The following is a 17,021-nucleotide window of genomic DNA, read 5'->3' as shown; positions in this document are numbered from 1 at the left end:
AGTACATACCATTGAGATTTCTTACCTTCAAGACAGACGTACATATAAACCTAAAGTTTGAATTCACCCCAAAAAGTTTAGCTTACTAAACACACATGCGCTCTTGCACTCACACGCATGTATAGCTAAGTTTTAGTATGTATTTTGAACTATTTTACTAGATTTTAATGTTTTATCATTAAAGTTTTATCAGTTATCAGTTTCTGGTTTCGCTATAACATAAGTTTTAGCTGACATTATTGAAACATTTTTTCAACTCAATTTGACAAGAAAGCCCAAACGATGCTTGTGTTGTAATGAAGTGGGTTTTTTAGCACATCAAAGAAATTTGTCTGACCACTGACCTTTGGTTTGAAGGAATCACAACTCCAATTTTGCTACTGGTCTAAAAAAGAATCTTTCCATTTTACGCACAAAAATTTCTGAACTGACAGAAACTGATGATTGTATCTTTTTAGGCATTGTGAACATATTTTTGGCGAAAAGTTTTGTGGTGCTTTTTGCTATTTTGATGTACATAGCAATCACGTAGAGTGACAAATTTGAACTTGAGGAAAATGTTTTGTTGAATTATTATTGTGAAATAAGAAAATAATGGCGAAGTAAAAAAATCATCATGTTTCATTTCGTAAAGTGAAAAAAATTGTATATCGGGGTAATGGTATCCTGATGGTGCACTGTATTTGATGGCACACTAAGCTAAATACTCATCTACATCTAACTCTTTCCTCGTGAAGTTTATTGTATTATCCCTCACAATTTTTTTCGAAATAGGCTTCTCTAACAAATATTTTTTCGTGAAACTGTATTATATTCTTTGATGTCGTCCAAACTTGGAAAGCTACTTCTAGCCACTTTGTGCAATAATCTACAAATATTAATAAAAGATGGACCAACACAATCAATGCTGACTTTTTACTGAAACTGCTGGTAATTTTGATCTGTTTTGTTTGTTTGGAGCTTAATGTGAAATTAGAGGAACATCTCTTGTAAGATATGATTCATCATTGTGTTCAATGTTCTACAATCACAAAATTTACTCTTCAATCAAATTATCCATATAATTCAACCAGACGGGTGACCAATTGTATCTACTAGATCAAATGAAATCCTGATGAACCCTCATGCTCCACACCAGTAACTTGATTTGGCCTAAAGTCAGGGACTACTGTAACAGTATGCTCACCCTTAACACCAAATTGTCATGCAATGAGAACTTATCATTCAATTTGTCCGCGTAATAGTCTAGGGCACTGAATCCTCCAATTAGAGTTAATAATTCGGCTCAGTTTCTGAACATGACATCTCATCGACAATCTGCCCCAGACTACAGAAACTACAGTTAACTGATGATCTGCTTGTTAACTGATGATCTGCTTGTTGTTAACTGATGATCTGCTTGTTGTTAACTGATGATCTGCTTGTGGTTAACTGACCATCTGCTTGTTGTCAACTGAGGATCTGCTCAATGTTAACTAATGATCTGCTTGTTGTTTGTTGTTAACTGATGATCTGCTTGTTGTTAACTGATGATCTGCTTGTTGTTAACTGAGGATCTGCTTGTTGTTAACCGGTGATCTGTTTGTTGTTAACTGACGATCTGCTTGTTAACTGATGATCTGCTTGTTGTTAACTGAAGACTAATTTTGCTTGTTGCACTAAATTTTCAAATCATTTGGGTGTTAAAAGCAAAGCACAGAATATAACAGCAGTAATTTTAAAAAAAATCTCCAAGAGTAAAAATGCTACTTGTTTCCTGTTTGAATGCCTCTAAACTACCCGACCTCACTGCTATCTAATGCAATACTAATGTTAAAGTCTATCTTCAATTAATTACTTGTTTAACATTTCCTTCGCGTTTATTGCTTACATTTAGTACAACTAAAATCATCAAATTGTTTAGTTTACTCAAAGCGGTCCCAAAGACAACATTACCCACAAAGCTCATAGTTTTTATCCAATGACTTGCAGAACTCTCCAGCTTGTAATGAACTTTGCTGTTAACTACAGACATAATTTTTTATGCAAAAATTATGTCCGAAGACAATGAACTTTGGCTTTTACAATATTGCAATAATGCACCATAGTTTATTAGTTTTCTTGGTTATAACCAAATTTATTCCAACATCTTAAAAAAGTAGTCATTTTTTCCTTGCCATCGTATAGAGCGTCTATTCTCCTAAAGAAGGTCCATATCGAGTGCATCTGCAAGAAGTGCTCCAGCGACTAAACCGCCTGCTGCACCTACAACAAATATAACTGTCATGGTTTGCCACAAGTAAATCATAGACATGGATAGTACATCACTCACACATATGCGTCCTCATCGTTATACATGTATATTTTGCTCTTACGAAATATTCCCTACGATTTGCTCATCTCTTTTATAAACAATGTATACTGATTACCCTTCCATATATTGTACACACATCAGCTCTCTCTTATTATCCAATTTGTATCAATTCATTATATGAGTTGTGCAAATTGGTGTTTCTATTCACTCGGATAAAGTCTATGAAATACTTGGAGTCTTGAGGTCAATTTTAGAATCAACATTCTTACTAATTTTTTGTTGCTGAGACCATTGGTTATTGATTTTATATTTTCAGTAGAGCAATTGAGACTTCACTCTCTTACTGAGCTGAGAAGGTTACAATTGCAAGGCCAATGAAACTGAGCTGAGGAGGTCAAGGCCAATGAAACTGAGCTGAGGAGGTCAAGGCCGGTGAAACTGAGCTGAGGAGGTCAAGGCCGGTGAAACCTGTTATTAAACGACGTGCTGTGAAAGATGAAGGAGAGTCAGCAGTATTTCAGGAGGAACTTGCTAGTCAAAAAATCTTTTAGAGTATTTTAAGCAATATATATAGTACATTATATATAACATGATCTCTATTATATGTTATATACTATATATATTGTAGGCATTATAAAAAAGAATTATGGAATATGGCTATTTTTTAATAATTTTCTGACTCATTATTTACAAGGTTTTTTTTCAGTATAAAGTTTTAGAGTTTCTGCTATATAAATGTGGTATACTTTATGGTTATAAAGTCTGTTTGTGGATTAATTTGTTCATTTGCTCATGCTAGAACCAAATCGATTAGGTCAACTATTTGTAGCGACAACAATTCTGTAAATTTTTAGTGTATGCTGATTGTTAAGGTTCATTATCACAGCTGTCAGTAAATTTTTGAATCAGATATTACGAAACTACATTGAAGTTGTGGGACTGTGTTATAAATACACGGCTCTTATTTTTCTAGCAATTATTCTTGTTTTGTAAACAAATATTCAAAACCATTTTTTTAATTATTCAAATTTGGCTGACTTTTGATTCATTTAATTTATTTTTGCTATGTATTAGCGATTGCTGGTGGTTGATTATGACAGTTTTTATAAACTCATAGTTCACCAATCTTTCTTTCAGTAGTATAATAAACTTGTATTAAATATAAAAGGGATTTATAGAGAGTTATATAGTTTTATAAATGAATTTGCACATAGATCTATAGAGGGTAATTGTAAGGAAGATACCTTATTAGATCGAGTTAGGGTTTAAGTAAATTAGAACACTCAGGCTAAACCCGTAAAAACAAGTCAAATTTATTGAAAACAAAACAATCAAATAAATATATTGTGGTTATAGCTCACCAAGCATTGTGTCTCCAATTCCACTTTGTTGTTGAGCTGGTGGATATGCAGGCCCAGGTGTTGCATACGGTGCTGCATATGGTGTTGGAGACGCTCCATAGCCATAGGGGCTAACTTGTCCAAACCCTTCAAGTGGTACATGTTAGCAGTCACTATTGTTTATATATTGGACCCAATAACTGTCAGCAATTACTACTTTGAACTAAAGTTGCAGACTGATCAGAAAGTGTGAACCACAAACATGCTGTAAGAATAACTAGTAAAACAAACTAATCAGGTTTCGCAAGACAAAAGAAAAGCTAACGCAAGACATCACACCACATTGCTGTTAAGATCTAAGACAAACGGCCTTTGCATAAACCATGTACATCAAGTTGTGGATTACTCAGCTAGCAGTGCAGGTAAGTGCAAGTAACAGTGCAGGTAGGTGCAGGTAAGGTCAGGTAACAGTGCAGGTAGGCCATAATTTATGGCAATAAATGCAGTTCAACAATATGATTAAACCAATAAACTCTTTGGACTAAATCTTTAATACTCAATTACATAAATAGATGAGACCATCATAACAGATTGTATATCGCTTGTGAATTGCTGTTGGTCTGATTTGAGACAACCGTTTTAGCTAAAATAGTACCAAAGAGTAAGTGGACACTGTAACACAAGTTCTTAACGTTATTAGGTTAGCATCTTAAAAGTTGACTTGCAACAAACTTCACATTACAGTTATTTGGTATCAAAAGATTCACCATGTCTTACTCTGTTGAGTTGTAGGTGCAAAAATATGTGGAAATGTGATAACAAGCTCTTAAAAGCTCAAAAATGAACAGCTAATCGCCGCCATCACGGAACTTCCGTAGATTAGAATCTCTTTCCAAGACGGCTTAAATGGGACGTGCTTGAACAAGATGGCTTCTGTTTACACTTTCCTGCAACTTCATTTGTCAAAATATTTTCACAAATATACTTCATGCATTCAATAAAACTATGTATCCTTACGCATCTTTTGCGTATGTATTCCTTACACATCTTTTTCATTATCAATGAAATCCTGTCACTTTATGCACTGATATTTTAAAACCTACCACAAAAAATTGTTTAGTTTTTTAACCTTAGCTCGAATTAGTGCATATCATTTTCTGATAAACATGGTGAGCCTGTTGGTTACCTGTGATAGTCAAAAAATTCTGCAAAAATTATTGGCACTGCTTGGCAGAAAGTATAGGTCACATGATCAGATTACGACTAGATGATTAGAACAAGCCCAAATAAAACTGTAAAGTAGCGAGCATCTATATTTGATATGGGCTTTTCGGTAAAACCCGAAGTGCTGATCATAAACTAGTGCTATGAGAAGTTTTATTTTGAACTTTTTTATTGGCTTTTCAATTCACATAAGAACATCACGTGTCAAAACAATAACCAAATAGATTTAATACGCCAGAGAAATAAATTGATTCCAATCTACGGCGGTTTCGTGATGGCTGCGATTAACTGTTCGTTTTTGAGCTTTTAAGAGTTTGTAATCACATTTCTACATATTTTGCACCTACAACACAACAGAGTAATATATGGTGCATCTTTTGATACCAAATAACTGTAATTTAAACTTTGTTCCAGGTAAACCTTTAAAAATAGTTGTATCAAAGCAAAAAGTTATAAAGTTTACTAAAATTTCAACAAGATTTTGGGAAATAATTCCAGAATTTCATGAATAGGTAACATTTACACTCTGAGTATGTGATTTTTTGAAGAAACAGTGATCGTACATAGTTTTACTAGGTGTACCAAGGTAGTTAATCTATCATAAGAAATAGTATTATGCTGGCGGTTTGTTTATTTGACAAAAGGTTTTGCAATAATCATTTTCAAGGTCATAAGTACTCGGCATCTCATCCAGCTTAATCTCACCTTATTCTGTTAAAATAACTGAAACCTGAGTACATTAGTCATACAGTAGTTATGACACTTGTACATTAGTCAGAGGTGGTACTACTGTATATTACTCAGTTGGTACTACTGTATATTACTCTCAGTTGGTACTACTGTATATTACTCATAGTTGGTACTACTGTATATTACCCATAGTTGGTACTACTGTATATTACTCATAGTTGGTACTACTGTATATTACTCATAGTTGGTACAACTGTATATTACTCATAGTTGGTAATACTGTATATTACCCATAGTTGGTACTACTGTATATTACTCATCGTTGGTACTACTGAATATTACTCAGTTGGTACTACTGTATATTACTCTCAGTTGGTACTACTGTATATTACTCATAGTTGGTAATACTGTATATTACCCATAGTTGGTACTACTGTATATTACTCATAGTTGGTACTACTGTATATTACCCATAGTTGGTACTACTGTATATTACTCATAGTTGGCACTACTGTATGCTACTCATAGTTGGTACTACTCTATATTACTCATAGTTGGCACTACTGTAAATTACTCATGGTTGGTACTTCTGCTACTATCACAATATAGCAACTATATTTAGTTCTGGTTCTTGATTGCTTTAGGCAGAATGTCAATAATGCAGTACGCACATCATTTGAATGATTTAGCAGTAACATTTTTGTTAAGGTCGTTTGTCACATTTCACTTCGTTAGTTGAATTTTTAACGAATTTAAATTATGATTTTACCTAGAGGTGGTCTGACTGGTGGGTATCTTGATGGAGGCATGTTTGATGGGTATCCAGGTGGAGGCATGCTTGGTGGGTATCCTGAACCTGGTGGAAGTGTGCTCGGTGGGTAACCTGGTAGAGGTGTGCTCTGTGGGTAACCTGGTGGAGGCAAGCTTGGTGGGTATCCTGATGGAGGCATGCTTGGTGGGTATCCTGGTTGAGGTGTGCTCATTTGGTAACCTGGTGGAGGTGTGCTCGGTGAGTACCCTGGTAGTGGAGGATACGAAGAACCTGATCGTGGAGGGTAGAGGGAACCTGATGGTGACGGTAAGCCTTGTGGGCGAAAGCTGTTGTTAGATAAAACCCCAGTCAGTTGACCTTGACCGGGATACAAACTGTTTCCTTCATAGCCATTTGTTGCTGGATGAGGAGCTCGAGGATGAGCACAGCCCATGTAGCAGATCCTGCCCAGCTAGCAAGCAATTTTTTGTATTCAAATGTATTCCAAGTTATTTTGCCATCAATAAGCCTCTCTACACTACTAAATTCTTATAAAACTTTTTACATTGGCAAAAACTCTTTTGGTCAAAGAGCTCAGACACCAAATACAATTTGAAAATTACCTTTTTTAAGATATGCCAGCCCAGTTTAATGATAAACCTTCTCATCAACTCACTACATGGTGCCAACAATGCCAACTAGACAAATGCCTCTACAACAATAAGACTGAAATCATTAAATTAACTGAACACAAATGATTTAGAGCTTTTATTTTTCTCAAAAGTATTTAAAATTTATTAAAAAATTTTTTAAAATTGAACTGTACCTTTCTTGGAAAATATTTCAGTACAGCAATCTATCTTTCAAATCAAAGCATGGTATTTGTGAAGTATGTTCCTGTTTAACAATCTCTCGGTTTTTGCATGTTCTAGCAATACTTCAAGTATTCCAATAAATTTTGCTAGAAGTTAACTTTAGCTTTTTAAATGTTGGCTGTTTATATTTCAAAGTGTGCGTTAGCATTGGCAATTTTTCTATTAAAACACGTCTGTTTGAAGATAATTGTATCTATATTAGTTGAATGCCTGGCATTGCAAGAGCAATCAAAATCTACTATATCAACGGCAATCGTTGTCTGTCTGCTTGATTGTGTGTCTGCCTTATAGAGTACTGTAATTTTTGGACTATTAGCCGCTACTAGGTATCTAGGACGTGTTAACGGAAATCTTCGGTTAGTACACGCCAAGCTATACATAACCTATTCATCGTTTTTACACAAAACACGTCATCTCTGGTTAGCGCGCGCCTCTTTACAGTGCTCAACAACACTGGTGCATTTGAAACAGCAAAATTGCTGCCGTGTTAAAGAGTACCATCCTGAGTTTGGCGGCCTATACAGCTATAAAAATGTACTAATCATCATTAAATAAAATTAATTAATGAGTAGTAATTTATATGCGATTAATATTTACTGCCAACATGTACTGAGAAGGTCACGCGAACGTTGGTTTCTTGCGGTCACTGGAAAACGCAGTTCTCACCTACTAAATTTCTACATTAAAAAGCTAAGTACTTCTTAATCAATGTTGTATTTTCTATGAATTGCCACCTTTCCACTACATAACCCTTTCATTTGCGTCCGTGTACAAATTTAGCTATCGGCCTACTGCCAGCCATTTTTCCGATGTTGCTTAATATGTATACAATATTTTTTTCAATTTCAAACTCCATCTATAACGTTTGTTTAGGTTATGTGTTTCATTTTGCCAACATGTTAACAAGCACTGGTATACAAAAAATTCGTTGTATCTATACTTTGTGCATTTTAATTATCTGTGTAATCACAAAAAATCTGAATTAGCTATGTCCTCAACATAAGTAGTTATCGGTTTTTTTAACTCGAACGCAGTAAACGAACTCGCACCAAAACTCTTCGTTTGCTGGAAAAGTTTAAGTTGGAAATTCTCAAACAAAGATTTAAAACTAAATTTTAGGCAAATTCTATAGAGAAATCTTTGGACAACACTGTCACTACTATAAAAGTCCTAAAGATCAATGGTTATGTTATCAACGAATAATAAAATACAGTTGCTAGCAACTGCTGGTAAAGTCGCACAAATGTGTTTACGGCGGTCGACCATAGAAAGCGCATGAATGAGTCTACTTCAGTGAAAGGGTTGAAATCGTTAGATTTGCCATTGTTTGTGATTGTAAACATGTTCATTTCCTTCCGCAGCTAAGTTACTTTTACTTTTTTTCCAGCTACGAGTACTACAGAACTACAGCTACTACAGAACTTGCATGGGCACTCCGAGCGTTGCAATAGGCGACTGTGAGAAGAAAGCGAGCAGTGTATATTACAAAAAAAGCACACCATCTCATTCAATTTTAGAAATACTTGAAGCAGTGCAATGCCTTTCAAAAAGGCTACTGCCCAAACGCAAGAACAGATTTATTCCCATAGAGAAAGAGACCGAATTCGCAAAGCAGCAGCTAGACAAGCAGAAACTGCGTAGCAAACACAGCTATGCCCACAACGAAGCGGAACTGCTACTGCATCTGCTAGAAGTGCAGAAACTGAAGAGCAAACACAGCTATGCCTACAACGAAACAGAATAGTAGCTGCTAGAAGAGCAGAAACCGCTGAACAAACACAGGTACATTGAGAGCGGGCCAGAATAGATGCTGCAGCCGCTAGAAGTGCAGAGACTACTGAACCGACCCAGCAGCGACTCAATCGGCTCAGTGCAGTTGGCCAGACGTGCATAAACTTCCGAGCAGATGCAGCGGCGACAAGAACATGATGCAGTAGCTACAAAGCTGCTCGGCGAGCTGAATTTTCTTAGCAGATGAAACAGCGACAACAGCGAGATACACTAACTACAGCAGCTGCTACCAAGCGCCATGTATGGACAGAAAACTTTGCACTTGACTACAGTCCTTCAACACAGCAAAGGGCCGAATTTTTCCTATGGGACGAATGTCCAAAAATGCTCCAGATGTAATGCCTTACGTTGAATAGGTGACAGGCCAAATATGTAGTTTATACAGTAGATTTTATTGATAAGAAACTTTATCAACACGACCACATTACTGCTGCACAGTTTGTATATACCATGTGCTAACACAGGCAATAGACGAAGAACTGGTGAATCATGATTAGTGTTTCAAGCATGTATAAGTCTCAATTCAATAAATGCTGGTGGTAGTTAAGCAGTGCAATAGGAAAATATTTTTTAGAATTTTTTAAAATATGTAAGTTAAAATATGTAAAACTTTTTAATACTGCCAGTTTGAAGAACTTCAGTTTGCCTAGCAATGTCATTTTCATTATCAGTTCTGTGTACAAAATTAGGACAATTCCGATTTGAGTGGTTCGAGACTGATGCATTGTAGACTAGCTGTAAAACACATTGCATATTTCAATTGGTTTATCCAACATTATTGACACGTACAACTGAATATTTGTATGCAGTCAGGTCAGCACAAAAATTTCAGTGGATTCCATATTTGGAGTTGTTTCACAGTTCGAAAGACAACTCTTAATAAAACTATTGCTTTACGTAAATCTGTTCTCGAACACGGGTAATGCAGCTAGTCAGCTTATAAACAGTGGCAGATAATTTGGTTGCCATTGTCTAATTTTCTTTACCCATGGAATTTGTGTAACTTAACATAGGAACTGAAACTAGCTATAATTTACTTGTTAGCTAGTAAACTAACTTGCGTGACCCGGGCGTAATCACGCAATCAATCATGGTTTTCAAGCATATTAGTAGTAATCAATAGCATTTTTGTAAGTGTTTCAAGCATGCGTTTTGGAATCGGTGTAATGAGTATGATTATATTTAATCCATTGTTTGTTATTGTAGCTCATTTGCCTGGTAGATAACATGCTAGTCTGCAGACTCAAAGATTTTGATTTGCAAGCCTATGCAAAATAGCTTTATTGATTCTAAAACTTTATCACTATAACTGGACACACAACCGACAGACAAACAAACACTAAAAATTGTATATTTACTAGCTGAATGAGTAACAAAGGTCTTTGCACAGATAATTTATTTATCACACAACAAGAGTTATCGCTCTAACTTTTCAACTTCAAATCATGAGAAAAGTGTTTTGTGCAGTTTAAATAAATTAGGAGAAAAAATATAAACAACCGTAAAAGTTTGAAAACTTTGTAAACAACTGTGACTTTTAAACTTTATATCCCGAGAAGAATGTTTTGTGCAAGTCAAATAAATTAAGAAACAAAATAAAACCATTATTAAAGTGTTTAAATGTAAATGGGAAATATTTAGCGAATAATAGCTAAATTAAGTCTGTTTTGTTACGATTACAATAAAAGATGATTTAGTAATGATACAATCAATAAGCAGTGAGAAAACAAAATAAAAATCCTGAGTTGATGATAAAAATTAGTTCATAGAACTGTGTGTGTATAAAAAGTTTATTGTTTCATTGTTAAACTTTGATAATGATACTGGTACCTCATAATAGTGGTACAAATATATAAATGAGATATCAGACTGTCTTTAGCTGGTACTTTGACCGAATGGAGAGAACGTAGAGGCTATTCTTACTTGAAATAATACCATTTTCTGTCTGAAAAGTATTAGCCTACCAATTCAGTAATCAAACCTTACAAAAACTGGAAATATAATAATTATTGTAACACACATTTGAAGTTAAAACGGGACATATAAAATTACACATTAAGAAAACAGGTATACTAGCAAAAAATTAGTTTTAGAACAATTTTAGACAACAATTGCAAAAAGTAATATTAGTTAATAACCAAAAGTGTAAATTTGGCCTTCACTTTGGTACCGTATGTGTGCGCATTTGCTATACAGTATATGATAGAAGTGATATAAAACTAAAGACTGTATAGCTCAGTGGTTAATCGCGTGATTTGCAACTTCTGGTTGCATTCTCGTGAGTTCAAATTCATCAGAATGCATAATTCTAACTCCAAGGTTTCAATAGCTATAGCTGGACAAACTTACAAATATCCCGACAAACAAACTTTGAAACACATATACAGTAGAACCTCGGTTCTCGAATGCTTCGGCTCTCAAGCAATTCGGTTTAAGGCCAAAAGTTTTAAAATTTGATGGTCTAGGATCTCGAACATAAAGTCGGTTTTTAACCAAATCGGAGCATGCGCATTGAAGTTGGAACAGCTCCAGAAACAGCATGAATACATTCGTAAACCAACGAAGACAAATTTCAGGTTTCATAAATTCTTTACAAAAGGGAGGAACCATCTGGAAAGACGTATCATCTACCAAAGAGATTCTCTAGGGAAATAACCTCCAGCCGAGTCACCCTAAACTGTTTTGGAAGATGATTCTCCTTAAAGACGTAACCTTCAAAGATGTAAAGTAAACATGCCACTGCTGTTTATATTTTCCTTTTCTTATGTTTTCTGGTGTAACTGACCTGTTGAATTTTTTTGCTGTATCATTATCAATTTCTGCAATCTTTGACATTGTATCATAACCTTTAATGTTTTTGCTGTTTTAAGATCAAAACATACAAAATGTTTATTTTTTTATCACCATAAATCGAAAACTTTTATTGAAATTAAACATGATCTATATCTACCCGCTTTTATTTATAGTAAGCAGTATAAAGTACAGTTGAAAAAATGTTTTACTTAAGTTGTTTTCTCACTTGGAACGGATTAAAATTTACATAATATTGTTTTAATGCAAAAAATGTTTCAAATATCAAACAACTCAGTTTTCGAACAACCTTCTAGAATGGATTATGTTTGGGAACCGAGATTCTACTGTATATAGAAATTTTTTTTTATGATTTAAGCAGAGCATCAAACTTATTATTGTTGATTGTTACATATTGATAAAGAATGTATAAGACTTTGTCACATCGACTTTTATTAACCAAAAAACCCTGTTGTACTAAATTCTACCTTGGTAAGTTTTAGTGTCAGTTATAAAAGTCACACTCTACGCTACGAACAAAATGAGACTGACACATTCACTTTAGTTACTTGTACGTACAAAACTAAGTTGCATGCTACGACTATTCTTATACAAATTACCACCCCAAACTACATGTAAGCATAATGAAGCTATATGTTACTATTGCAAAACTATATGTTTTGATGGTAACAACAATATCTTGTCCTAGTAAGACCATTTGTAAACTAGGCAATCAATTATTTTGTAATCTTTGATGGAATAGATTACATATTACAGATTATTGATTGATTACTGTGCTGTGTAATAATTGCTTACAAAGGTAACATCCAGCTTTACCATGAAAATATGTTAATAAACTGAAATAAAACTAATCATTACATAACAGTTCAGTGTCAATCAGACAAATGAGAGCTGTACATAATTTTTAAACTAATCAAGATTAAAGGAGGAACAATATCTAATGCCATAATTACTGATGTTCTTACTATGTAATAACAATGTCTATATTACACCATAAACTTAAGGTATAATAACTCTCAACTTTGTGTGTCCCAAATCTCTAGAGCAACAAAATGTCATGGCATACACAAGTTTGCAAACCATGAGTGTATTTTACAATTTTGAATTGATGGTCTGTCTCAGACAGAGCAAGGTTGTCATCATTGGCATCAATGTCAATGTCTGAAGAATTTACGTTTAGAACTTACAAGTTTAGGTGTTTATTATCGTAAATCTCAGAATAAGCGTAAGCTGGTGGCCTCTCAGTCACATGCCGCTAACAAAGCCTAACAACTCCTAAGTGTCATGCGATTCTATTAACTTTGATTTGAAAGATGTTTGAGATGATGTGAGCAATGTTACTAGTTTTCCAGACATAAGTGCATTTCGCTGAACTTGACTTTACAAACACTTAGTCTCCAATCTGGTATAAGTTTAGATGAACATCACAAGAAACAATGCTTTGAACATTTGGTGTTTGCATTGTGTAATAAAAACATCCAAGGAGCAGTGTTTCCTAGATTACTAGTTGCATGCTTATTCAAATCACGACTATAGTCTATGACAGGTCTGACAAGTTTATGACAGCTCTGACAAGTTTATGACAGATCTGACAAGTCTATGACAGATCTGACAAGTCCATACAAGGTCTGACATGTCTATGACAGGTCTGATGATAAGTCCTTGACAAGACTGAAAAGTTTAAGACAGGGCTGACAAATTCAAGACAGCTTTGAAAAGTCTGTGACAGGTCTGTCAAGTCCACGAAATGTCTGACAAGTCAAGTCTCTGTCAGCTATGACAAGGCTGTGACAGCTCTGACCGGTATACAACAAGTTTGACAAGTTCATGACACATCTGAAAAGTCTATGACATGTTTGAATTTGCTATTCTTGGTACTTGGTAAAACAGCCGTAGTTGGAATTACACCCTCATACAATACCTCACGATGCATGCTCTCATTATGTGGTTTTAACTACTCTTTATTAATTCATTGCTAAGCTTCGCTGTTTTATTTCTCTCTGCCCAAGTTATTTATCACATATGCTCTACATTGATTTTAGAAGTGGTTACTTTGATTAATTTCCCACATTGGCTGGGTGAACACTCGGCGCAGGCATTAATCCACTCTTGTTTTCCTAGAATATTGAGGAACATTAGTTAATCTCATAGCCCAACAGGTTACAATGGAAACATCAAAATTATTTATTTTTTCATACGCTTGTCTCACCGTAGGGCATTTTCGAGAAACATGGTCATTTCTTTAAAAGGTATGACAGCCTGCAGTCCTCCTAATTGTCAACTAATGTTTGAAAAGACTGCACATACATGTAATAGGCTGAGCTAGATCTAGAAATGATAGAATACACTGATCTGGCTACGGTCACTATTACATCCAAACCCTTTTCTTTTACAACAAGCGTCGCTTTTGCAGGAATGCCACAATGTCCAATAACCCCGCTACAAGAGAACTAAACTTAAGATTTTAAGAGTCGTTTGACCCTTTGATTCAACCAGCCTGCATAAATCTGCTGAACACATCTACATTTATTTCACCATGTAATACTCTGTCATGCAGCTGTGAGTACCAGCGGTAACAGTTAATGATAAATGCAGTTACTAACCTCTTCAGCTTTGTTTAGTCATCCTTCACAGCCTCACAGCATCAAACAGCTGCTGGTATAATATAAATTCCAGTTTATTCAAAAAATGGTTCGAAGGCTTCCGATTTGCCTAATTTTAACAGTTTGCTATTTATTCTAGCTGGCTAATCCATGTAGGAAACTCCATACTAGTACTGTTATTCGTATAGGATTTAATGAAGATAGAATGGTTCACAAATGCCATTATATCAACATAGGTAAAATAGCATGTACTGCATAATAATAGCTTACAAAGTAGTGTCCGGCACAGGAAATAATATTAGTTGAACTCGCGGGTTTATATTTTCTTGAGTCTCGGGTAATAGAGATTTTGAGTATTTCGATCCTGCGGGTTTAAGTTTTGACTTGCGAGTTCTAAGTTTTGTACATGTATCTGTTGACTAAAGGGAACAAAAACTTGGTCTATTGTCTTGGTCTAAGTACTGTTTAACAACCCACCTGTTAACGCTGCGAGCACGAATGTCGGTTGATATAAACAGTAACAAATAATAAATTAGTTGATGGAATTATAATTGCATTGTAAATTTCAAAATATGCCTGATGTTTAGAAATCTTAGACGTAAAACCAGTATCAACAAACCTAATACTCAAAAAACCCAAGAGGCCAAGATATACTCGTGCCCAGAACTATTGCAAAGCTACGATTGATTACAAACAAAAAATAAACTAACCATTGCATACCAGTGCAGTATTAATCCGTCAAGTGTGAGCTCTACATAATATTTAAACCAATAACAAATATGGAAGAGCAAGATCTAATGCCATAATTACTAACTATGATCTTACTACGTAATAACAATGTCTATGTTACACCGGTAACTTAAAGAGGAAACTTTCAACTACATAACAAGTAACCCACATGAGTGAGATTTCTACCTTTGGCTCAGGTTTTTATTAATAGGAAAGTTACATTTTAAAGGGATACTATTTTTATAAAACTATTTTCTTGATCATGAGAAGTTTTCTGGTAGGTTGTAAGTACTTTCTGGTTCTTAAGTCTGTTAGAAAGCCTTTAAATGTCTCCATTACGAATCCAGTAAACTATGATTGTCATCCAGCTGGCTACATGAAGGGCAGCTTTGAGCAAACCCTAATCTTCTGCTTTTGTCGCACTCCCTACACAGTGACTCCTTTTTTAGGAAATCATCCTGAAGCAGAAAGTAAAAGAAAACACTTTTGCATTGCTTAGAGAAATTGGAAAATAGACAAAATCGTACTCAATAAAGTATTTTCTGTCTGATGTTTAACAATATAATCTAAAGACATAATCCAGGCATTCCTTTGCAGCTGACTTGGAGCACTAAGGTTAAGATTAGGAAAGTAAACATATCTCCTTACCTCCAAATTGTTCCAGCAAAAAATAATTGTTACATAAAAACACAAGTTGAGATGTTATATCAACTTGTGTTATTAGAATACTCAATTTTTTGTTTTTATTTTCAATTATTTGCATACCATACTTCGCTTACAATAGATTTTGGCTCAAGCATTACTTAATGGTCAGCTTAACTGCATACAACGTGATAGCTTGTGATACCTACCCAGCCTCCTTGCTTCTTAATCCAGCTATCAACGGTAAGAGGTGTGTAAGTGATAATATCGCTGAGAACTACATTTTCAATGTAATACTCCAGCCATTTCACCACTCCTTGACTTTCACTTTTTGTGTTTGTCAGAGCCGCAAGCAAGCAGATCAAGTTTGCAAATGATGAGAAGACCTAAATAATTATATAATACAAGTCACATATTACAATTCTTTTTTTGTATTTTTTTTTCATTATTCTCTCATTCAATTATTCATTTTTCTGCTTAATTAAAACCCAGTGGCAAAACTAAATGCAGCTACAGCCATGTTTCACCCATTCCAAGTGGATCTTTCTTTGTTAGCTATTGATTGCGTCAAGAGGTCCGAAAACTTGGGATTCCAAAATTTAAGAGATGCTGGATTTCTCCTGTTGCAAGGATCTAACACTCCTTGTAATTAGTCAGTATTTACAAAATGCAGGATCGGCAGTCAAAACCGAGTGTCATCTCATAACATATTGAGAAAGAGACAAGCAAACACATTTATGACAACGAAGAAAACAAAACTGTTTTCAGGGTTTTCTTACAGGTACCCACTCAATCTATGACAACAGCAACCAAATGCTTTGCAGATTTAAAGTTGGATCAAGTAGCGCTACACCTATAATCTCCTTACCTACATACTATATCAGTTGTTAAGCAAACAAATAATTTAAAAGCTTGTGGGTTCTGGAAAAAACAGATTTTGCTTTTACATAGACAGTTGTAGATCTAAAGTCACGAAAAGTTGTTTTAGTTAAAAGTTTAAACTGACTTCGTGCTGGATCTAAATAGTTGACATGGATACAACAAGTACCTGAAAACTAAAAGCCTCGCTTGTTCATCTGTTAATGCTGTTAATACTCACCAAAGTTTAACAATGTTAGAAATGATGAAAATGTTTCCAGACAAATCGTAGACAACTGAGATGAAATAATATTTATTCCTTTGAAGTTCAGTTTATTATACAGTATATTGTATTAAAATAAAGTTTTTGACATTCACGTTTTAAAAAGAGATTATTTTATTTTTTGCATTTAT

General features: G+C 34.7%; 1 protein-coding gene across 1 annotated transcript; it reads right to left on the bottom strand.

Moving 5' to 3' along the window:
- Positions 1 to 2,179: 2,179 nt before the first annotated feature.
- Positions 2,180 to 6,752, bottom strand: LOC137401931 (nematocyst expressed protein 4-like). The gene is made up of 3 exons (XM_068088404.1): positions 6,317 to 6,752; positions 3,655 to 3,780; positions 2,180 to 2,244 (listed from the first exon to the last, which is right to left on the bottom strand). Exons 1-3 carry the CDS (start codon positions 6,750 to 6,752, stop codon positions 2,180 to 2,182), a joined length of 627 nt encoding a protein of 208 aa, XP_067944505.1.
- Positions 6,753 to 17,021: the final 10,269 nt, after the last annotated feature.

This window comes from Watersipora subatra, chromosome 8, assembly GCF_963576615.1.
Source record: "Watersipora subatra chromosome 8, tzWatSuba1.1, whole genome shotgun sequence".
NCBI classification, from domain to species: Eukaryota; Metazoa; Bryozoa; class Gymnolaemata; order Cheilostomatida; family Watersiporidae; genus Watersipora; species Watersipora subatra.
This window is presented reverse-complemented; position numbering and strand designations above follow the sequence as displayed.